This window comes from Spermophilus citellus (assembly GCF_964194105.1).
Source record: "Spermophilus citellus genome assembly, chromosome: 13".
NCBI lineage: Eukaryota > Metazoa > Chordata > Mammalia > Rodentia > Sciuridae > Spermophilus > Spermophilus citellus.
The window spans coordinates 65,591,337-65,616,640 of record NC_138193.1 but is presented as its reverse complement, the minus strand read 5'-3'; the positions used below and the strand labels follow the sequence as shown (position 1 = coordinate 65,616,640).

Here is a 25,304-nt window from a genome sequence, read left to right as displayed (position 1 = left end):
CTCCTCCTCAGAGTACCAGGTACATTCCTGCCTGATATACTTTGTACTTGGTATTACTCTGCCTTAAATGTTCTCTCATTGTCACTGTCTAACTACTGAGCACTTGTTTACTGTTTGTTTTCTTTACTAGTACATAAGCTCCAGGAGGAGAGAAATTTTTGTATTTTGTTTACTGTTGAATCTCCAGTTTGTAGAACACTCTGCCTCACATTAAGCACTCAGTAATATTTATTGAACATTTAGTGTATTATTAGAACTTTTGTTTTTTGAAATAGCTTTTTTAATTACTAGATTTTTATAGTTTTTACATCTTGTTTGATGTTACATTGGGTTTTTATTAGAATCACTGAAGTCCAGTGTTAATAATGATATTCCAAATTGCTTAAAAGCAAAATAATTCCAATGGCAAAATGGTGACAGAATTTGGCCATTAATCTCAGTTGTGATGGAATTACCATGATGCTAAGTAATTAATGTATTAAAGATCTAGTTTATCTTATAGCTAGGACCTACCCTAAATATTGAACATATTCCCATCTGGAAAGTGGGTATCATTTCACTTGTACAAAGTACAACCAAACCTTAAATTTACATAAATTAATTCCATCAAAATAGGGTATGTGTGAATGACATATAAATAAAATTCTCAGTTGACTATTACTGGAAAATTGCCAGAAGAGCAAGATGAGATTCGAGTCAGAATAGTCCAGAAAGCAAAATAAAAAGATTAGAAACCCATAAATACAATTAATATTTCTCAAGTTTTGATTTTAAAAGAAAATATTTGTCATATGATATAAATTCAAAAATCATAAGCACATAATAGTAGAAGTAAAATTTCTTTTCTGTTCAGAATACGAACCCAGGGTATCTCCAGATGGTGATTGTTAAGTGGTGATTTTTTTTAAAAAAATACAGTATCTTTTTTTTTTTTTTTTTTTGAGAGAGAGAATTTTAGTATTTATTTTTTAGTTTTTGGCGGACACAACATCTTTGTATGTGGTGCTGAGGATCGAACCCGGGCCGCACGCATACCAGGCGGGCGCGCTACCGCTTGAGCCACATCCCCAGCCCAAAATACAGTATCTTAATGTACAGTATTTTAGTGTATTAATTAGCACGGATCATTTTAAATACTTGACTGTTAGTTCAGTGAGTTTTAACCAAATAAGCATTGAGTTGTTTTGCAGCTTTTTCCATTATAAACTGAATTAGGGTACTGCCTGCCACATCTGTGTTTAGAGTATTCCAATTTTTCATTTTTCAGGTGCTTTTTACTGATCATAGAATTTGTAATTTAAAATGCATTTGGCTACAAGTTTCTTCTACTAATTGTGTTTGTACTTTGACCTTAGTTTTGTGGAGAAGGTACTCTTCTTATCTAATCTCCATTTGTTACACTGGATCCCTCTTCCTCTCTACTTCCCATCCCATTTCCTGTATCCTCACATCACCATTTAGTTCTTTTCTTTGTATAAACATGGCAGGTGTCTTCTCCAGCCTAAAAATAAAGACCCCAAAAAACAAAATAGCAAAAACCTTTCCTACCACCCCGATATTCCTTCCCTCTTGATTTCAAAAGTGTTTGCCTTTCCATTTCCTCACTTCAGTCTTTCCTTGTGTATCAGTTTGTCTTTAGCTCCTACTATTTTCTGTGATATTCTGGGAAATGTGACCAGAGACTAAACCCCTTGTCAAATCTAATGTCTTTTTATCAGTCATTACTCTGCATATCCTTTTTACAACTTACCTATTGACCATTCCTGCTATGGATACTCCTCTGGCATTTCTGTGGTGGACAGGATTTCTCTCTGAGGTCTGTTTTTTCCTTAGAGCCCCATCCCTAGTCTTCAGATGGTGCTGGTTTTTCCTCTGTGTAGTCGTCTTAGTGCCCACAGCTTCAGCTTTCGATAACTGCCTGAATGCCCTTATAAACTGGTGTCTCCTCTTGCATTCTCTGCTTTTCTTAATGGCATTACCATTTACCCAATCACAAAAGCACATATTTCTTCTCTCTTACACTCATATTTAATCGAGTTCCTTTGAATATGCTATTGATGCAATTGTTTTCAATTGTTAAAATGCTTTTGATTGTACAGAATGTTTATCTTTGTAATAACTTTGTATACACTGATTTTTTTCTTCATAATAAAATGGAAAAAATTCTAAAACCCTTGCTAAAATTTTTTGTCATTTGACTTTAAAAATATCATATTTTCTTAGTATTTATAGCATTTTCTGTACAGGGAAAGGTAATCTGGTTGCTTGGAAACTTTTGGCATTTTTATGAAATGGTCTAGCTAGATATTCTTGCATTTGTAACTATTCTTTGAAATTAGAATTTGGTAGAATACTAAGAGAGCTGTCTTCCTGGCTTGCAGATGGCTGCTTTCTCTGTTCTCATGAGTGGGGGCCAGGAAGGAGGGAAAATAAGAGGATCAGAGGTAGGGGAGGAACTGAGTCTCGATCAAAGTCTCTGGGACAGCTTTTTAAAAACTTTTTTAAAAACATTGACTTGAAATTTTTATCCTTTTACCAAAATCTCTCCAAACCCCGCTGCTCCTAAGCCCAAGTAACCACTTCCATCCTCTGAGTTTTACCTTTTTCAGATCCCACATGTGAGATCATGTGTTATTTCCTTTTCTGTGCCTGACACATTCCATCTAATCTAAGTGTCCTCCAGGTTCATCCATGTTGTTATGAATGATAGGATTTCTACCTTTTCTGTGGCTGAATGCTCTTCCATTGTGTAGATGTATCACATTTTCTTTATTCATTGAGGTATACTGGATTCCTTTTACTGGCTGTTGTAAATGCTGCAATGAACACGGTAGTGTATATCTGTTTGAGTGCCTGCTTAGCATGTGTGAGGCTCTGAGTCCAATCACCAGCATTAAAAAAAAAAAAAAAAAGAAAGAAAGAAAAAGAAAAAAGGTAGCAACAAGTTCCCACAGTGAGAGAAATAAATGAAAGGGAATGCCAACCAATAAATGTATAGTACAAGTAATGATGGAATTTGAAAATCAGTATTTGGCAATCAGTGTGGTAATTATTGATTCAATTGAAAATCTTCAATGGATGCTAAAACTAATGAGTGAAAATTTGATGATCTCTTCATAAGATACTTAATTACAAAGGGAAAAATGTAAGTATAAAAGTGAAAGTTTGGTGAACAATACCATAATCAATTGATCAAAGCCCAGCCATGAGTAACTGGATATATAAAAACTGTTTGACACCTTAGATAATATAAGAACAACATATCTCTTCTGTGATTTCTTATCAAAAAACATAGTGTGAATCTTAAGAGGTAAATTCAAAATAACACAGTCCACAAAATAACTGGCCTGAAGTCTTCAAAACTGTTTAAATAATGAATGTCAAGGAACTTTCAGATTGGTAGAGACATTAAGAGACAGTATGATCACTTGAAAAATACCAGTGTGATAGTAATGCAGTCAACATTTATAGCAGCTCAATTCACAATAGCTACACTGTGGAACCAACCTAGATGCCCTTCAATAGATGAATGGATAAAGAAACTGTGGTATACATACATAATGGAATATTACTCAGCATTAAAAGAGAATAAAATCATGGCATTTGCAGGTAAATGGATGGAGTTTGAGAATATCATGCTAAGTAAGTATAAGCCAATCCCCCAAAACCAAAGGCCAAATGTTCTGATAAGTGGATGGTGATCCGTAACAGGAGGGGTCCGGGGAGGGCATGGGAAGAGGGGGCATGGGAGCAGAAAAGATGGTGGAATGAGATGGACATCACTACCCTAGGTAAACTTATTACTGCACATCACTACCCTAGGTATATTTACTACTGCACATATGGTGTGATGCTACATCATTTACAACCAGAGAAATGAAAAGTTGTGCTGCAACTGGGTATAATGAATCAAAATGTAATCTGCTGTCATATATACCTAATTAAAATAATTTTAAAAAAATTTTAAATACTGGTGTGACAAATAGTGGCACTTGAATGGGGTCTTTGGATTAGACAATAGCAATCAGCAGTGTTGACTTCCTGATTTGGGTATTTGTATTGTGGTTAAGTATGTCTTTCTAGGAATTATATATTAATATATTTGAGTTTGAGAGGTGTAACTGGTTTAATGATTCAGGAAAGAAGGCCCTGTGTTCTGTTCTTGCTACTTTCCTGTAAGTTTCATAAATAAAATGGGTAGCACCATTTTTAAAAATTCAGACATTAAATCTCACATGTGTACTTAAAAATCAAAGAATAAAGCAACAAAAGAAAAGATCTGCTAAAGTAAAATTTTTTCTTTTATGAGGTGGAAATTTAGTTTCTGAATTTACTTCACTTAACTTGCAAATGTAACCAGTTATCTTACTTGAAAATTTTTCATTTTACGAATTCTATTTTTTCTTGACTCTTCCAGGTATTAAGAGTTGATGGTTTTCCTAAAATAAATCACAAACTATATATGGGAAAGAGATATCAAGAAGAACAAAGCCCCCTTTAAATGTTATTTAAAAGATTTCTAATTTAAATAACATTTAAAGAATGAAATCATAACTAATTTTAAAATATTTTATATAGGCCAAGATGGAAACTATAATATTCTCATTACTTCACGTACCCAGTTCTGCCTTAACAGACCTACATTAATTTTTAACAACTTGCCTCAAAATTATATGAACACATGGAGTAAGTATTTACAGCTAATGTTTATTCTGCTTGAAATTTTGCAAATTTAAGAAACGAAACCTTCTAATTTAAATTCGTTAAGAAGGCTCTTGATTCTTCCAAATTGCCAATCCACTGGATTCAAAACTGAACCAAAAGTAACTAGCAAAAGACTTTTCCCTAAATTTAAATCTTTTTGAAGCCAAATTTCCCCAGAAACTGAGAAACATCCACACAAATGCTTTTTTTTTTAATCAAAGTTTATTTCTGTGATCCTTTTCTCATTTTTTTGGCATTGAGAATAGTGAAACAATTTTTTACTATTATTCACATATGAGTAAATACATGGTTTCAAAGTGGTAGTCTTACTTTTTCATGTCAAAACCATTTTCCTGATATCTAAAGTGAATCTTGGTATCAATGAACTGTTTAGTATAGAGATAAGAAAAAGTCATACTGTCCAAGTCAAGCTCAAATTGTTGAATCAGGTGATGGAAATTACACTTAAATCTGAAATTTTAATGAGCTTCCTTTCTGAAACTATTAATGAGCCATCCATTTTCTTTAGGTGGTTTAATATTTTTCCTCTGTATCATGTCTAATGATTAACTTATTAACAAATGATGATTATATGGGACTATATGATATATACTTGGGCCATTTTTTGGTAAGTTTCTTGATTTGGTACCTAAATTCCAAAAGTCAGTTCTTATGGTTACATGAATTTAATTGGTACTCTCAGATGTCTCCTTCATAAAATAGGTGATAGATTAACAGGGTTTAATTATGAAAGACCCTAGGGACTAAGATACTTCAGTTCTAGTGTTGGATATCAAAGTAAAAATTTTAGATAAGTCATTTATTTAACTTTTATTCTTTGGTTTCCATAATTAAAAAATTAGAGTCAATATCCTATCTACCTTATTAAAATGTTTGAAATTGGATAATATATTGAAGAACTGTGAAATAGTATCAGTTTACCTTTAGTAATCTCAATTTTTCAAATTGTTAACCCTGGGATTGTAGTTATTAAAGGCACTTGTTTCTCTTTATTTAAAAGGTCTGTGAAAGTCTCTTACCATGGTATGCCTCAATTCCTAAAGTTTCACTTTCCTCCCACAGGGGACATGTACTAACAATTTTAGATTGTCAAAATAGTAATTTGAGGTCATTATGATTTGTCACAAATTACACCCAAAAGTACTTCCATTGATAATAGCTTGCTTGAGGCCTCCCAGGAAAAATATTAATGATGTCATATTTGCATTGATATCTTAGAATATTATAGGATACTATGCTGCATAAATCCAGTAGAACTTTTGTTCAGGTAATTTAAAAATTTAGAACATGATTTTAAAGGTGACATGTCTCCTGCAGAAGAAATCTTGCTGAAAGAAATTACAGCTTCTTGAATTAACAGTTTTACCTGTTTGTGCACCTCTCTGAATGAAAGAATTAGGAAGAAGAATGGTTTCACTGTTCATAGTTTCACTGGGGAGAGTGAGAGAGAGAATGAGAAAAGTCATAAGACATTCTTAGAACAACTGAACACAAAATATACACACAGATCCTGAGATGTTATAACAAATTTAAAAATAGATCAACATGATCCAAATGGTTTCCAAGACACCGTTATGGTGGGTAAACAGCCATTTTTACAGGGTATGTTGCATAGATGTCCACATCATGCCAAGAAAACCCTACTCTTTATCTCCAAATCTGAAAGCTAGTCATCCAGAGCAGGTGGCCAGTCAACGTCTACAGACTAAAAGAGAGAAAACAAGTTATTACTACAGATACTACTTTTCTGATAAGCATTTGCCAGTAATAGTTTTAATATAATAGAGAAGAAATAACACTTGAAGGAAAAAGCAATTGAATACCAAAGTCTACTCTGGGGATTCTTGGGTCCAACGTCTGCTTCTGAATTAACTGAATAGCAGTATTTGGTTACTTGGCTGGTTTATAATTGTACCTTTTGATGCATAAGACAAAAAATTTAAATTTAAAAATGTTTATGAGTGGGCTGGGGTTGTGGCTCAGCGATAGAGCACTCGCCTAGCACATGCAAGGCCCTGGGTTTGATCCTCAGCACCACATAAAAGTAAATAAATAAAATAAACATATTGTGCCCAACTACAACTAAAAAATAAATATTTTTTTAAAAGTTTATGAGTAAAGTAGCAAACAAATTCAAATCCAGGTGGTTACACTAGTTTTCCCTCAAAAAGTCTCAGCAACTTTTATTCTTCTGATCATATTCTGCCAACTTACATTTAATAGAATCACGTGTAGCTGAACTGTGGGGCCACATTCTAAATAAGAAATGCATCATTAGGTGATTTTGTCATCATGCAAATATCATAGAGTATATTTACTCAGACTAATACAGCTATGATGTCACTAAGTGATACTATCTATGGGACTACCATCATATTTGCTGGCAATCACTACTTAGGTCATTGTACTGCACTCAAGTACTTGTCTATAAACCTATAGCCTTGTTTGTAATTTAGCAACTAGATGTGAAATAAATAAATAAGAAAGATCACCTGGAACTAGGAAAAAATTAAGGATCTTTTTGTTTTACTTCACCAGAACTTATTTCTTTCAAAATCCAATTCATCTCTATCAGCTTGCCTTCACTTTGCTCTTCTAGAACACCAACTCTGGCATTATGGTAAGCAAAATATTTTGTCTCCACATAAACAATCACATTCCAGAAGTACAAAATACATCTTAATTACCCTAGAGGACCTATTTTTAAAAAAGGCTTTTTAAAAATCCATTATAACCATGTTTCTTTATTGACAAAGCTTAAAATCTGAAGTGATTTACTGAAAATTTTTTCATTAATTTTTGAGTCACTTCATATTCCAGATTCTAAAAAATTATTAGAAAAGCCCAAATAACTATTGTGTTTTTCCAAATCTCAAAAAGACATTTTGATAGTGCTTCAGAATATAGCCATAGTTTTTCAAACTGAAAATTAAAGATCACTGATCACAATTGTGTGTGTTGAGGACAGAGAAGGGTAGGAATGCTGTAGTGTTGAAAAAGCTTCATGGGTGATTCCAATAGGCACTCAGGGCTAAGAAACCTGGAGCTATGGCTCTTGACACTCTTCAGCTGTTCTAAGAACAGTTGGAATTTTCTTTAACAAATGTTGTCTTTCTTAAAATGACAGCCCCTTTAAAGAGGCTCCCTGCAATCTTGAAGGGTGTCTCTGGCTGGTGTGTAGGAGATCTATAGAATTTAATTTGAGAGCACTTGAGAGGATTGCTGTAAGGTAATGATGATCATTTGATTACCATGCCAGGCAATTGCTGTAAGGTAATGATGATCATTTGATTACCATGCCAGGCAATATACCCACTTTAAAAAATAATAATTTTGATTTTATTCTCAAATGCAAAATTCTAACCACTTCCTAGGATTTGGGGGCTGGGGTAGATGGGGTATGGTGGGAAATAAAGAGGGACACTAATTCTAATTAAATTTTCATCAAGGAGCACAACTTGTGGCTCAAGTTCTATTGATGCTCAAATGAAAAAGAAAACGTTTGTGAAAAATTTCCTGAAAAATCCATTCTTGTAATTATTTTAGAATTTAACCTTGTTTCAATTACTATAAGAGTAGAGAATCACCTCATAGGTGTCCCTTATAGAACCACTTCACAAGAATCCCTTAGAGAATTGTGTTGTTTTTTTTAAGGGGGGGGGAGAGAGAGAGAGAGAATTTTTTTTAATATTTTATTTTTTAGTTATCGGCGGACACAACATCTTTGTTGGTATGTGGTGCTGAGGATCGAACCCAGGCCGCACGCATGCCAGGCGAGTGCGCTACCACTTGAGCCACATCCCCAGCCCAGAGAATTGTTTTTGTTAGTAACCATTGGCTCATCCCATTTTCTATCCCTGTCCTAAATATAGTTTCCAAACACTCTGCCTTAAAGTCTTAATAAATGAAACTGGTATAGGAAATAAACCCTGAGTCCCTAAGGACATTTGAAGGTCACTTATAATTTTATTCTCTCGTTTAAGAGTTTAATCTCATGCCAAATGTAAAGCACAGTTAGTAAATTAACTATATATCACAAGGATCATATATAAGGCCTCATATTTATAAAAATTCAGAAGATAGTCCCTTCTCTACTGTGAGGTTTTGCCACTTTCAAATAATTATGAATGTGAGAAGTGCTATTTGGTTTAATGCCAAAAGGCATAACTTTGGCTGAATTCGATTTGCAAATGTGCAAATGTTCCACAATAAAACGGTTTACCTCCACATCCAGCTCAAGAATGTCAGCAGTCACATTCATCAGAGAGCCAATGTTTGGCCTGGTTCTCCCAAAGTCTCCATGTACAAACTCTTTAATGTAGCTGGAGTCTGTTTAAGGAAAAAATGAGGATAGCCATGCAATATCAACTGGTAAGATTTCACAGGCAAAAAGGAAATAATAAAAGTAGAAATGTTACAAAGGAGAGGTCAGTCCTGGCTCTAACTTTAGATGTGTGTCTTAGGACAGTTGATTACTGGCCTAGCAGCCAACATAAGTACCTGAGACCTGTGTTTATAACAAACTTAGCAGAAGTCATGACTTTTTTTTTTTCTTTATAGCTCATCTCAAATTGCCAAGGTTTGAGAATGGATTTTTAAAATTAATTATAATTCAATGCTTTTTAAAAAATATTTTTCGGGGCTGGGGATGTGGCTCAAGCAGTAGTGTGCTCGCCTGGCATGCGCAGGTTGCTGGATTCGATCCTCAGCACTACATAAAAATAAAATAAAGATGTTGTGTCCACCGAAAACTAAAAAATAAATATTAAAAAAATTATCTCTCTTTCTCCCTCTTTCTCTTTAAAAAAAATTTTTTTTCTTTGCCAAAATTTTGACTCCGACCTTCCTGGTCCCATTTTTCAATAATGGCAACTGGCACCTGCCCAGACAGTAGGTTCCACAGAATCACACATAAAATGACCTCAATGATGGATTTTCTTGTAACATGATCCAGTTATGGCAATATGATAGAAGAGACAGTGAAAATACCTAATCTTTTTTTTTTTTTTTTAGAGGAGAGTGAGAGAGAGAGAATTTTTTTTTTAATATTTATTTTTTAGTTCTCGGCGGACACAACATCTTTGTTGGTATGTGGTGCTGAGGATCGAACCTGGGCCGCACGCATGCCAGGCGAGCACGCTACCGCTTGAGCCACATCCCCAGCCCCACCTAATCTTGATAAAGATCCTTCATGAGAATTATGGAAGGCCTAGTTGTCTGCTAATATGGTTATTAGCAAAAGATTAAGTTTTGTTTTTGTTTTTGTTTTAGAAATGACTTTGTATTTTTCCTTCATAAGTCTTTAAATTTGAAAGGCAATGACAAAATTCTGGAATTTGATCTTGGTAAGATTACATTAACATTCCTCACACAGGACTCTACAGTAGCCTTGAAAATATTTATCTTTGAAAGATACAAGTTTATATCAGTGTTCAGTAAAAACCCAGCATCATGCTGAGTTATAGAAAGCAGTATTTAGGGCAAACCATTTAATAGAATTTGAACAGGAAAAACACATTTATTCTTGGAAGATAAATAAATCAATACTATAACATGCTGATATTATGTCCTCATTTTCTCAAAGCTTATTCACTCTTCCTTCACTTGAGTGTTGACTCAAACATAAGACTTGTAATTATCTAGTGATGGCCATTTTTGCTAAACTCAACAATTGCCATTTTCTTTCACTTTCTTCAAAAAATGCTATTTCTGATAGAAATAAGGAGATGACCAAAAAGCCCCAAAATAACCAGTTAAAAGACTGAGAGAGATTATATTCACAGCCAGAAGAACGACATTTAAAGCAAACAAACCAGCTCAGTATACTGAACAATATATATACACAGAGTATACACAAAATAAATTTAGTACATGGATAGCCATATGGTATCTAAAGCTTTGCTAGTCTTTCTTGGCAATGCCTTAAATACACGTATGTGGCTGGTTCTAAAAATGTTTTAATAGGATAAGACATTAGTTTCTCCAAGACATTGCATTTCTCCTTGGTACCCAAAAACTAAAGCCAGAATTAGGTAGTAAGATTTTTTTTTTTTTTTTAATATGTGGTCAGAGGCAAAACTCAGTGATGAAATAAGTGTGTGCTAACTGTGTGAGAAGCTCTGGGTTCAATACCCAGAATCAAAACATAAATAAAATGTAAACACCTGTGATTTCTTTGAAATTCCATCCACAATAGGGAAATGTCCTCCAAACAACAAAGATACAAAGATCTACCCACTGCATCTACATAAATCAACCCTACATCCAAACTGTAAACTTTATAAGATATTTGGAATAGATAACCTATCCCTGATTTGGCCAAGTAAATCCAGATCACTCCTGGAGCAGAGGTGAGGAGGTTGGTAGGAAAAGAGAAGCAGAGTAGTTAAAGCAGCAATGTAGTCAAAGTGCTATTCGATATATTTGTTATATACATGTTATTACTTTTATACCAGTTAAAAGGCGTTTTATCACTTCATGCTATTGGATCACGAGGCTAGGACCACAGGAGCTCCCTGATACATGTGAATCAGCACCTCAGTTCTGATACAAAAACACATAAGTCAGATTAAGTTATAAAAAAAAATGACCAGCCCTGAACTATGGAAATTTAAACTGAATTTCAACCTTTACTATTTATAACAGTCAAACTTTTAGGAGTCTGAAAATGGTGCTAAGTGCCAGCACAGCATTCCTGTCAACAAAGTTTATGTGGCTCGAATAAATGACATGTAATCTGAAATGCTTTGTTTTTGTTTTTTCACAAGACATGCAGAAAAAGAATATTTCTGTTGTTCTGGGCCAGCACCCAAATAAAGATCAATATGTGAAGTGTCACCTGGCATGATGGCACATGCCTGTTGTCCGAGTACTTTGAAGGGAGTCTAAGGCAGAAGGATTGCTTGAGTCCAGGAGTTCAAGACATGCCTGGGAAACATAGTGAGATTCTGTCTCTTAAAAAAAAAAAAAAAAAAAAAGTAAAGTTGCACTACCACTATGTTTAATCATCTGGGACAAATGCTTGAAATGCTAAAAAGACCCCAAAATGGTCATGAATTCATTACTTGAAAAATATGTACAGACAGCAAATGAATCAATCAAAAGTATTTTCCAAGTATTTACCATGTGCTAACCACTATGTAATACACTGTAATTAACTGAAATATAAAACTAACATTGGACTGCTACCTCATAGTTTAAAATATCCTCTTGAGAAACAAATTTAATGGGGGAAAAACCCCTCAAACAAAAAAATAATGAATTTCTTCCCAATGTAATACTTTCCCTAATGCCTCCCAGACCAAGCTAAACCTATTTTCTAGGGCAGCATAAACTCTCATGGGGTTTTGGCTAGATTATTGCAATACCCAGGTGAAAGGATACGTTCCAGCTTGAGTCTTCAGATAAAGGCGGAAATGATGTTCATCCACATAGTGTGTCTCCATAGAGTGGATGACACGAGTTCTCAAAGCCAAGGGTCTTCGGTGAAGGACCCGTAGAGGGGTTTTCTGTTCAATCTTTAGGTCCTAAAGGAAGACAACACAATCACAGTGAAGCCTGTCCTAGCAATTCCTTTGTTACCCACAGCTCACCACAGTTGTTTCTTTGGAGGATTCCATCTATCATTGTCAAGAGTAAGAGGTAATCAAAACTGGAAAAAATTATGTCCCTTTTGGGACATATGCAGCATGTCTCATATCCTAGTTCATAATTACTCATTTTTGGGCCCAACAACCCTCACCATAAAAAAGACTTGGGGACTGGTAGAGCACTAGCCTAGCATGTGTGAGGCCCTGGGTTCGATCCCCAGCATCACAACAAAACAAAAAAAGTGGGGTTTGGAAGTAAATGATCCTCCAGGTCTCTTCTGCTCTGAAATTTAACAAACTGATAGGACCCTGGAGTTTTATCCTGCCTTTTACTTCAGTAGGGCTCTTCTATAGGGCAATGTTTTTTTTCTTTTCTTTTCTTTATTGGTTGTTCACAACATTACAAAGCTCTTGACATATCATATTTCATACATTAGATTCAAGTGGGTTATGAACCCCCAATTTTACCCCAAATGCAGATTGCAGAATCACGTCGGTTACACATCCACAATTTTACATAATGCCCTATTAGTAACTGTTGTATTCTGCTACCTTTCCTATCCTCTACTATCCTCCCTCCCCTCCCATCTTCTCTCTCTACCCCATCTACTGTAATTCATTTCTCTCCTTGTTTATTTTCCCATTCCCCTCACAACCTCTTATATGTAATTTTGTATAGCAATGAGGGTCTCCCTCCTCCATGCAATTTCCCTTTTCTCTCCCTTTCCCTCCCATCTCATGTCTCTGTTTAATGTTAATCTTTTCTTCCTGCTCTTCCTCCCTGCTCTGTTCATAGTTGCTCTCATTATATCAAAGAAGACATTTGGTATTTGTTTTTTAGGGATTGGCTAGCTTCACTAAGCATAATCTGCTCTAGTGCCATCCATTTCCCTGCAAATTCTATGATTTTGTCATTTTTTATTGCTGCATAGTACTCCATTGTGTATAGATGCCACATTTTTTTTATCCATTCATCTATTGAAGGGCATCTGGGTTGGTTCCACAGTCTAGCTATTGTGAATTGTGCTGCTATGAACATCGATGTGGCAGTATCAATAGGGCAATGTTGTTACAATAGTTTTCTTTTTCTTTCTTCTTTTTTTTTGTTGTTGTTACTTACTCTTTCTTTCCCCTCCCCTCCCCTCCCCTTCTCTTAATTTTATTTTTACAATTGTTTTCTAACCTAATCAAGCAAGTGAGGATTTCAGGTTGGGGTATAAAATGGTTGGTTGTAGAAGGCTGCAAATCAATGCACCTGTGTGTATGGGCAATGTGCATTCTTTAGGGAGAACCATATACAAATTTTCAGGGTTTTCTGTTTTGTTGGTTTGTTACACAGAAGGCTATAATTTGTAAGAGTTATCATTTAGTGTGACATTTCAATATAGTAATTACAAATAAATATGTACAACAGAACAAGTCCCTTAATATTTATTAGCCCACCTTGAGAAAAACAATATTTATGTCTATTTTTTTAAAGAGAGAGAGAGAGAGAGAGAGAGAGAGAGAGAGAGAGAATTTTTAATATTTATTTTTTAGTTCTCAGCGGACACAACATCTTTGTTTGTATGTGGTGCTGAGGATCGAACCCGGGCCGCACGCATGCCAGGCGAGCACGCTACCGCTTGAGCCACATCCCCAGTTCCATATTTATGTCTATTAACAATTCAGACTTTTTAGAGACGTAGGTTTACTTTTCTCATAATTAGTTCAAATTAGAGACTTTCCTTTATGTAAACATACAAATTAAGATGCAGATGTTAATACCATAAAAGGTCAACTAATTCCAAGTTTTAAAAATTTATTTATTATTTTAATTTATTATACATGACACCAGAATGCATTTCAAAAGCACAATTTTTCATGTCTCTGTTTTTATCTTTTTTCCAATATATGTTGTACACAAAGTAGAGTCATACCATTTGTGTCTTCATACATATACTTAGTGTAATGGTGCCTATCTCATTTCACTATTTTTCCTACTCCCTGCCACCTCCCTTCCCCTTTCTCCCCTTTGCTCTATTTAAAGTTCCTCCATTCTTCCCATGCCTCCTCCCCACCATTCTGGATCAGCATCTATCCACATATCAGAGAAAACATTCTGCCTATGGGTTTTTGGGATTGGCTTACTTCACTTAGCATGATATTCCCCAATTCCATCCATTTACCTGCAAATGCCTGATTTTATTCTCTTTTAATTTCATAGAAATAGAAAAAGCTGAGTAATATTTCATTGTGTACATATACTACAGTTTCTTTATCCATTCATCTATTGAAGCACATCTAGGTTGGTTCTACAATTAGCTACTGTGAACTGTGCTGCTATAAATATTGATGTGGCTGCATCACCACAGTATGCTGTTTTTAAGTCCTTTGGATATAAACTGAGGAATGGGATAGCTGGTTCAAATGGTGGTTCCATTCCAAGTAATCTCCACACCACTTTCCAGATTGGTTGCACCAATTTGCAGTCCCACCAACAATGTATGAGTGTGCCTTTTCCCCCCAAATCCTTGCCTTTGTTATTCAATAAGTGTATTGTATATCATCTTCTAAGGACTGTCTGTTTAGTTCCTTGGCCAATTTACTGATTGGGTTATTTGGGGGTTTTTTGGTGTTAAGATTTTTGAGTTCTGGGGCTGGGGTTGTGGCTCAGGGGTAGAACGCTCGCCTGGTGCATGCGAGGCCCTGGGTTCGATTCTTAGCACCACATAAAAATAAATAAATAAAAATAAAGGCATTGTGTACAACTAAAAGAAATAAATATTTTTAAAAAGATTTTTGAGTTCTTTATATATCCTAGAGATTAGTGCTCTGATGTGAGTGTGGTAAAAATTTGCTCCCATTCTGTAGGCTCTCTATTTACCTCACTGATTGTTTCTTTTGCTGAGAAGAAGCTTTTTAGTTTGAATCCATCCCATTTATTGATTCTTGATTTTACTTCTTGAGCTATAGGAGTCTTATTAAGGAAGTCTTATTAAGGAAGCTATAGAAGTCTTATTAAGGGGCCTAATCTGACAAGATGGAGATTTGGGCCCACTTTTTCTTCTATTAGGAACAGAGTCTCTGATTTAATTCCTAGGTCCTTGATCCACTTTGGGTTTTGTGCATGGCGAGAGATCGGGGCTTAATTTCATTTTGATGCATATGGATTTCCAGTTTTCCCAGATACATTTGTTGAAGAGGCTATCTTTTTTTTTTTTCCCCAATATATGTTTTTGGTGTCTTTGTCTAATATGAGATAACTGTATTTATGTGGATTTGTCTCTAGTGTCCTCTATCCTGTACCATCAGTCTACAAGTCTATTTTGGTGCCAATACCAAGCTGATTTTGTTACTTTTGCTCTGTAGTATAGTTTAAGGTATGGTATAGCGATGCTATCTGCTTCACTCTTCTTACTAAGGATTGCTTTGGCTATTCTGGGTCTCTTATTTTTCCAGATGAATTTCATGATGCTTTTTCTATTTCTATGAGGAATGTCATTAGGATTTTGATTGGAATTGCATTAAATTTGTATAGTGTTTTTGGTAGTGTGATCATTTTGACAATATTAATTCTGCCAATCCAAGAACAAGGGTGATCTTTCCATTTTCTAAGGTCTTCTTTAATTTCTTTCTTTAGCATTCTATAGTTTTCATTGTAGAGGTCTTTCACCTGTCTCATTAAGTTGATTCCCAAGTATTTCTTCCTTTTTTTTTTTTTGAGGCTATTATAAATGGGGGTAGTTTTCCTAATTTCTCTTTCAGAGGATTTGTCACTGATGTACAGCAATGCCTTTGATTTATGGGTGTTGATTTTATATCCTGCTACTTTGCTAAATACATTTATTAGTTCTAGAAGTTTTCTGGTGGATTTTTTTTGATCCTCTATGAATAGAATCATGTCATCCGCACATAGTGATAGTTTGAGTTCTTCTTTTCCTATCTGTAACCCTTTAATTTCTTTCATCTAATTGCTCTGGCTAGAGTTTCAAGAACTAGGTTAATAGAAGTGGTGAAAGATGGCATCCCTGTCTTGTTCCAGTTTTTAGAGGAAATACTTTCAATTTTTCTCCATTTAGATTGATATTGGGGCTTAGCACCAACAGCTTTTACAATGTTGAGGTATGTTCCTGTTATCGCTAGTTTTTCTAATGTTTTAAACATGAAGGGGTGCTGTATTTTGTTGAATGCCTTTTCTGCACCTATAGAGATGATCATATGATTCTTATCTTTAAGTCTATTGATGTGATGAATTACATTTATTGATTTCCATATATTGATCCAACCTTGCATCCTTGGGATGAACCCCACTTGTTCATGGTGCACTATCTTTTTTGTGTTTCTGTATTCAATTTGCCAGAATTTTATTGAGAGTTTTTGCATCTATGATCATTAGAGATATTGGTCTGAAGTTTTCTTGCTTTGATATGTCTTTGTCTGGTTTTGGAATCAGGGTGATATTGGCCTCATAGAATGAGTTTGAAAGTGTTCCTTTTTTATATTTCATGAAACAATTTGAGGAATATTGGTATTAGTTCTTCTTTGAAGGTCTATAGAACTCAGCTGTATATCCATCTATCTTGGTCCTGAGCTTAGGCTTCTGATGGAATCTTCCTATTTCATTGCTTGAAATTGATCTGTTTAACTTGTGTATATCATCCTGATTCAGTTTGGCAAATCATATGACTCTAGAAATTTTTCAATGCTTTTGATGTTTTCTATTTTACTGGAGTATAAATTTTCAAAATAATTTCTAATTATCTTCTGTATTTCTTTAGTATCCATCGTGATATTTCCTTTTTCATCATGGATGTTAGTAATTAAGTTTTCTCTCTCCTTCTCTTCGTTAAGCATGGCTAACGGTTTATCAATTTTGCTTATTTTTTCAAAGAATCAACTTTTTGTTTTGTCAATTTTTTCAATGATTTTTGTTTCAATTTCATTGATTTCAGCTCTGATTTTAATTATTTCCTGTCTTCTGCTGCTTTTGGTATTGATTTGTTTTTCTTTTTCTAGGGCTTTGAGATGTAATGTTAAGTCATTTATTTGTTGACTTTTTTCTTCTTCTAAGGAATGAACTCTAGGCAATGAACTTTCCTCTTAGAACTGCTTACATAGTGTCCCAGATATTTCGATACGTTGTATCTGTGTTCTCATTCACCTCTAAAAATTCTTTAATCTCCTTCTTAACGTCTTCTGCAACCCATTGTTCATTCAGTAGCATATTTAGTGTCCAGGTTTTGGAGTGGATTTTATTTCTTACTTTATCGTTGATTTCTAATTTCATTCCATTATGATCTGACAGAATGTAGGGTAGTATCTCTACTTTTCTATATTTGCTAAGAGTTGCTTTGTGGCATAGTATATGGTATATTTTAGAGAACGATCCATGTGCTGCCGAGAAGTGTATTCACTCGTTGGATGAAATATTCTATATATGTCTGTTAAGTCTAAGTTATTGATAGTTATTGAGTTCTATAATTACTTTGTTCAGCTTTTGTTTGGAAGATCTATCCAGTGGTGAAAGAGGTGTATTAAAGTCACCCAGAATTATTGTGTTATATTTGACTCTTAAACTTGAGAAGAGTTTGTTTGATGAACACAGATGCTCCATTATTTGGAGCATATATATTTATAATTGTTAAGTCTTGTTGATATATGGTTCCTTAAGCAGTATGAAATGTCCTTATCCCTTTTGATTAACTTTGGCTTGAAGTCTATTGTAAGTGATATGAGGATGGAAACCCCATACTTGTTTTCACAGTCCATGTGAGTGGACTTGTATTTGCTTTCTTATATCATTCTTTAATTCATAGAACATTTTAATTATGTACATCCTGAACTACTTCTGTTTTTTCCCAACCTTTCACCTTCAGTCTGTGGATGTCTTTTCCTATAAGATGAGTCTCTTGAAGGCAGCATACTGTTGGGTCTTTTTTTTTTTTTAAATCCAATCTGTCAGTCTATGTCTTTTGATTGGTGAGTTTAAGCCATTACCATCCAAGGTTATTATTGAGAAATAATTTGTATTCCCGGTCATATTTGTTTATTTTTGGTATTTAACTTGACTTGGTTTCTCCTTTGACTGTTTTTTCCTTCAGTGTAATACTTTCCTTTGCTGATTTTCATTATTGTTTTTTATTTTCTCATCATGGAATATTTTGCCAAGGATGTTCTCTAGTGCAGGCTTTTTAGTTGTAAATTATTTTAACTTTTGTTTATCATGGAAGGTTTTTACTTCCTCATCCAATCTAAAGCTTAATTTTGCTGGATATAAGATTCTTGGTTGGTATCCATTTTCTTTCAGAGCTTGGTATATTGTTGTAGATCTTCTGGTTTTCAGGGTCTGAGTTGAAAAATCTGCAGATATTCTAATTGGTTTCTCCCTGTATGTAATCTGATCCCTTTCTCCTGTGGCTTTTAAAATTTCTCTACTTATTCTGTATGCTAGGCATTTTCATTGTAATGTGCCTTGGTGTGAATCTGTTGTGATTTTGTACATTTGGTGTCCTGTAAGCCTCCTGTATTTGATTTTCCAATTCATTCTTCATGTATGGAAAATTTTTCTGATATTGTTTCATTAAACAGATTGTTCATTCCTTTGGTTTTTAACTCTTTGCCTTCCTCTATCCCAATAATTCTTAAATTTGATCTTTTTATGTTATCCCATAATTTTTGAATGTTCTGCTCATGGTTTCTTCACTGTGTGGTCAACATTCTTTTCAAAATTATATATTTTGTCTTCATTGTCTGAGGTTCTGTCTTCTAATCTGGTGGTGGTTGTTTCTATTGAGTTTTTAATTGGTTTACTGTTTCTTTCATTTCAAAGATTTATTGTTTTTTTTTTTTTTCAGAACCTCTACCTCCTTATTGGAAGTAATAATCTTTTGCTTCCTTATTTGCTTACGTAGCTCTTTATCAAAATGATCTTTTGTTGCTTGTATTTGCTTTCTTATATCATTCTTTAATTCATAGAACATTTTAATTATGTACATCCTGAACTACTTCTCTGTAATTTCTTCTGTTGTTCTGGCCACAGATTCTAATAATGTAGTATCCTGATTCTTTCTTCCTTGCTTTTTCATGTTGCTCATGTGTCTTCCCTTCTAGCACTGCAGATCTGAGGCTTTAATTTTTACACTATAGGCTTATAGTGGTGACCCTGCAGGTTTACAATACTTCTCCTTTAAGGGGGAGAACAATATCAACAGATCCCAAAACAAACAATACACAACCTTAAACCAAATAGCTGCTATTAAGACGTTTGTGGTTTTGTCATAATATACAGAAATGGTGAGTTCAATTATTACCTACAATATAAACAGTAGGTTTGCAAAAGGATCTACAGTTTCTGATGGTGGGCAAACAGAGAACTGGGAGTGAGGTGTAGGATGACATGTTAAAGGGGTAGGAGGTGAGCATATAGTTATTAGATCTTAGAAAAGTGTGAAAGAGGTATCTAAAGATGGTTAATAGCAGAAGAGAAAGTGATTTTAGGGAGACAAGTAAGTGGGAAGACAATAGAGAGAGTGCAAAAAACAAATATTAAGAAAAATAAAAATGTAAAAATAGGAGATAAAAGAATATACAACACAAATGTAATATACTATTCAGACATCCCAGTCCTCAGTAGCCTAATTCATGAAAAGTACTTGGTTTCACAAGTGTTGGGGATGTGAGGACAGGAGAAGAGAAAGCAAGGAAAGAGAGGCTGGGATTGTGGCTCAGCAGTAGAGCGCTCGCCTAGCATAGGTGCGACCTGGGTTCAATTCTCAGCACCACATAAAAATAAAGGCATTGTGTTGTGTCCATCTACAAAAAAAAAAAAAAAAAAAAAAAAAAAAAAAAAAAAAAAAAGATATTCTCTCTCAAAAACAAACTAAAACAATACTATTAAAAAAAAAAGAGGAAAAAAATCTCAAAGGAAGATACAAGGATTGATTTTGTTGGAGATCAGTATCTTTCCTGCTTCCCTTCTCATCCAATAGCTGGGGTTGTCTGTTGTTTGCTGGTATCTCCACCCTCAGGATGGTGAAGTTTATTAGGGTGGGATGGTCTTGGGAGCGGAGTTCCTGGAGGTGGGGTATTGCACTTGCCTAACCCGATGGGAGACTGCACCCCAAGGATCTCCTTTGGGGCCCACTCGTGTGATGTGGGCATCCAGTATTACCTCCTTATATCATCTGTAGACCTCACAATTCCTGGTCTCTAATTTAGTCTCTAAACTGTATCTCACTCACCCGCTCCCTTTGTACTTCCCAATCAGGAACCTCTCTCTCCAGAGGTCTTGTGGGCTGTTCTCTGGGGACTGCACACTGGCTGCAGAGAGCCGTTTTGTATCAGGCAGTTCAGGACCAGCTGCATATCCGCAAACACTGTGCCGGGATAGTGGCTGCCAGGGAGAGGGAAACTGGCGACTACAGATACCTTGATATTGCTTTTAAGCCCTAGCAGGTGTTCCAAACTGGGAGTAGCCCCAACTAAAATGGCAACAAAGGTGTCCCAAGATGGAGGCGGCTGCTTTCAGTGATGGGGTGTCGAGTTGGGTAGTACTGGGTGGTAGCATTGGGCAGCTGTTCAGAAATGCAGTTCTGTGGCATGCAGTGTTGTGGTTGGCGCCTGTCTCCAGACCCTGTGCAGTGTCCCCAGGTGGAGGCTACTGCATATAGGGTACTATGGTAGTGGCTGCAGTGTCCCAAGATAGAGGCGACTATGGGAGCCCCACGTTGATAGACGAAGATCCACATGGGAGTAGCAGCTAGAGGTCCTGCATCTGGGTAGCAGCCGGGTGTCCTGTGTGGGAGCAGTAGCTGGGATTCGCAGGGATGCTGATGCCAGTGGTCCTGCTTGGGCACAGCAGCCACAGGTCCTGCGTGGACAAGTGACTGGGAGTACTGCGCTGACACTGAGGCCTAGAGACCTGCACAGCACAGCAGCTGTGATTCCTTGCAGGAGCAGCTGTTGGGGGTCCTCTAATCACTTGCAGAGAAATAGTATTCCCACCACTTGAACTCCAGGTCACAGAGTGACAAAGAATGCAGACTCCCTCTAGCCTGCCATCTTGAAGCCCCCCTTCCCCCAACTAATTCCAAGTTTTAAAAGCAGATATTTGAGCCAGGCATGGTGGCACATGCCTATAATCCCAGTGGCTTGGGAGGCTGAGACAGGAGTTCAAAGCCAGCCTCAGCAATGGTGAAGCACTAAGAAACTCAGTAAGACCTGTCTCTAAATAAAATACAAAATAGGGATGGGGATGTGGCTCAGTGGTTGAGTCCCCTTGAGTTTAATCCTCAGAACCACCCCACTCAAAAAAAGTAGATATTGGAATAAATGAAAATGTAGGTTCAGAAAAACATTCTCTGAGTTATCTTGTTGGAACAACTGCTCCAAATTTACATGATTAGTGTGGGCCTGAAGCCCTGCTAAAAAAAGAAAGGTTCCTGTCTGGCCTCCTCTCTATCAAGTTTTCTACCAAGAAAAAGCAAGCAAGTTCTGACAAAGACCACATTTAAAGGGTGTGAGCGCTTCTATCAGAGCAGTGAGTCAATGGTCCCTCCTAACACTGTGCATTTTAAGATTCTATAATTCTTTGCTTTTAAGATTTTTGTTCTGATGAAATATTTCCATAAAGTTTGACTTTTCTCTAGTCAAAAGACGAAACAAGTAAAGGATAAGGCTGAAATGTTAACAAGTCTATAAAGATAGAGCCTCTGCTTCAGAGTACAGAAACATCTAGCCTTTAAATCAGCAACTATCTAATGAGTGCTCTTCTTCTCTACTTCCTTTAACTTTCCAGTCACTCCCAGTACTTTGGCCATGAGCCAGACAATCAAAACAACCAACAGAGCTGGTAGACCCACCACTCTTCCAACATAACATTCATGTTAACACATGCTCAAGTGTCTCTTTGGGTCTGTTTTCAGTTGACAAAAGGAAAACACTTCACTTATTCTAATGTTGCACACCATTCTCCCATGCTACTGAATTTTCAGAAACACGCACTTTTTTTCGTATAAGTTGCCCTTTAGAAAGGGGACACAGGGCTGGAGTTGTGGCTCAGCAGTAGAGCACTTGCTGAACACTTGCCAGGCGCTAGGTTCAATCCTCAGCACCACATAAAATAAATAAATAAATAAATAATGAAGGTATTGTGTCCAACTACAAGAAAATATTAAAATAAATAAATAAAAGGGAGGAAGGGACACAGGCAGGGGATGTAGCTCGGTGCATTGAATATAGCTAGAGCACTTGCCTAGCAAGCCCTGGGTTTGATTCCCGGCACTTAAAAAAAAAATTTAAATAAATAACTCAAAATAAAAAGAAGGGAAAAGTAGTAAATCTGATGTGACTTTTCTCAGAATGAGGAAGCACTTAGTGCTTATTATTTTTATGCCAATAGGAATATGTGAAAATCACAACAATGTTACTAGTCACATCAGTCTACTTGGGTGATAGACGATTAAAATAAAATCTTTCACCACTTAATCTGAACCTATAAAATCACTATCAACATTATTTCTGATTTAGCTACATTGCCCCACAGTATGAATCCCCAGGGTCTTGTGCATGCCAGCCCTGAATCTATCTTTTTAAATCAATTTATTTTTCCCACAGCATTCTGAATGACTTGTATACATGTGAAGGAATACAAAAATTTAGCACTGAGCATGATGGTGCACACCTATAATCCCAGTGACTTGGAAGGCTGAGGCAGGAGTATTAGTAAGGTTTTTTGTTTGTTTGTTTGTTTGTTTTGTTTTTGAGTACTGGGGATTGAACAAGGGCACTTGACCATTAAGCCACATCTCCAGCCCTATTTTATTTAGAGACAAGGTCTCATTGAGTTGCTTAGCATCTTACTTTTGCTGAGGCTGGCTCTGAACTTGCAATCCTCCTGCCTTAGCCTCCTGAGCCGCTGGGATTATAGGCGTGTGCCACCACGGCTGGCTGTATTACAAATTTAAAGCCAGTCTAAGCAACTTAGTGAGACCCTGCCTCAAAAAAGAAAAATGGCTGGGAATATGGCTCAGTGGTTTAAAAAACACACCACCACTGGGTTCAATCCCCCAGTACCCCCCCCCAAAAAAAGTTTAGAAATCTGTTTGGCAATCTTAAAAATAAAATATCTGTCTATATTAACTACTAACCTAAAGACCCTAGGTAGCAAGACCAAAAGCCAAAGGGACTTAGATACAGAATTATAGAACCTGAGAATTTGAGTGGCCATTATAGGTGATTCCAGAAGCCTATCCTCTCGTTTTATGGATAAGCTTCTCTCAGTAAGTAAATGATACATGTTTTCAATAAAACCACTCACACTACAAACACTACTCTGCATTTCACTTTTATTTTTTCATAATGTCATGGGTGCTTCTACAAGTCATAGATTCAGATGTACTTTTATCTTTTTTCCCAACATTTTTAGGCATGTATACACACATTAACTTAAATTAAATGGAAACATGTTGGTTTTGTTCTTTAATGGCTACATAATATTCCAATTTATCCCACCACTTTCAGTTTTATTATTGCTGATTTTACCACTCTGAAAAAAATCAGTAAACCTCTTCATGCACATATCTTCATGTGCTGGAGTTTCATTTCTATAAAAGATTGTCACTAGAAGATGTGCTGGGTAGAAAACCAGTGTATTTTTAGTTTTTACAGTCATTTCCATGTTGCTTTCCAAAAAGGTTGAATACTTTACATTTTCACTAACAATATATACAATATTCTTCTCCTCAACCTACTGTTTCATACTATTAGTTTAATGAGAATAAAGTGATGTCCTACTGTGACTTCATCCTGGAGACAGAACATCTTTCCAAATGATTCTTGGTATTTGGAGTTGCTCTTTTCTTTAGCTGCTCTTTCCTTCTATTTTTTTTTCATGATTAAGTTTAAATCCTGTTTATGGTATCTTTTACCATATAATTTATTTCCTGTGTAGTCATATATAGACAAACACACACATTTGTGTGTGCCCAAATCACAATGTACCATATTATCTTATACCTTTTTTCCCCTTAACACTTATCAGGAACATTGTCCTATGCTAATAAATATCTACCACATAATTTTTTATATCTGGAGAGTAATAGAGTAATAGTCCATTATACAAAAAAGCCATAGTATTAAACCAGTCTCCTTTAGCAGGTCATGTATATTGTTACAAACTACTGCCCATTTAAACAATGTCCTGATTTTTTTTGGGGGGGGGTGCGGATACTGGGGATTGAACCCACAGGTGCTTTACCACTGGGCTACATCACTAGTCAATTTTATTTTTTATTTTGAGACAGGGTCTCAGAATTTCCCAGGCTGGCCTGGAATTTACAGTCCTCCTACTTCAGCTGCCTGAGTTGCTGGGATTACAGGAGTGTGCAACTGCACCTGGTACTATATACTTCTTTGAGTCCATCTGTGCTCATTCCTTGCATTTGAAAGCCTATTATCTTCACAGGAAGAGATGGGAGAAGGTGGAAAGAAACATAAAAAAGAACAGGGAGACCCTCTATTAGTGACATGCCCTTGAAGTTTTGTGTCAAAATGTATGTGCTTCACATATAGCTATATCCCCAGTCCTCATGTACTTAATCTTAATTATTAGTTCTGCTAGATATTTTTATTTCATGTAATCAAATACAAATAATGGCATTATTGAGCATTTTCTACATGCTAGGTACAATTCTGAGTTTTATATGATTAAATTCATTTAATTATTTAACTAATTTTACAGATGAAGAAATTGAAGCATTAGCTTAGGTAACTTGCCCAAAATCACACTAAGAAATGCAGATCAGGGTTTCACCTAAGAGATCTGTCTTCTGAGCAGGGCTCTTAATCGCTAGCAATTTATACAATGAAAACTACAGAACCCTAAAGAGAGAAGTAGAAGAAGATCTTAGAAGATGGAAAAATATACCCTGTTCATGGATAGGCAGAACTAACATCATCAAAATGGCGATATTACCAAAAGTTCTCTATAGATTTAATGCAATGCCAATC

General features: G+C 35.7%; 1 protein-coding gene across 10 annotated transcripts in view; it reads right to left on the bottom strand.

Annotated features, from left to right (window-relative positions):
• Positions 1-4,919: 4,919 nt before the first annotated feature.
• Positions 4,920-25,304, bottom strand: part of PUS10 (pseudouridine synthase 10) — an 82,796-nt gene continuing 62,411 nt past the window's right edge. For all 10 annotated transcript variants that reach the window (XM_081263917.1, XM_081263921.1, XM_081263916.1 and 7 more), the window contains 3 exons: positions 12,109-12,251; positions 8,948-9,047; positions 4,920-6,430 (listed from right to left, as the gene is read on the bottom strand). In XM_081263917.1, the coding sequence (XP_081120043.1) occupies positions 6,392-6,430; positions 8,948-9,047; positions 12,109-12,251 (282 nt within the window). In that variant the 3' untranslated portion in view covers positions 4,920-6,391. The remainder of the gene's footprint in view (positions 6,431-8,947; positions 9,048-12,108; positions 12,252-25,304) is intronic.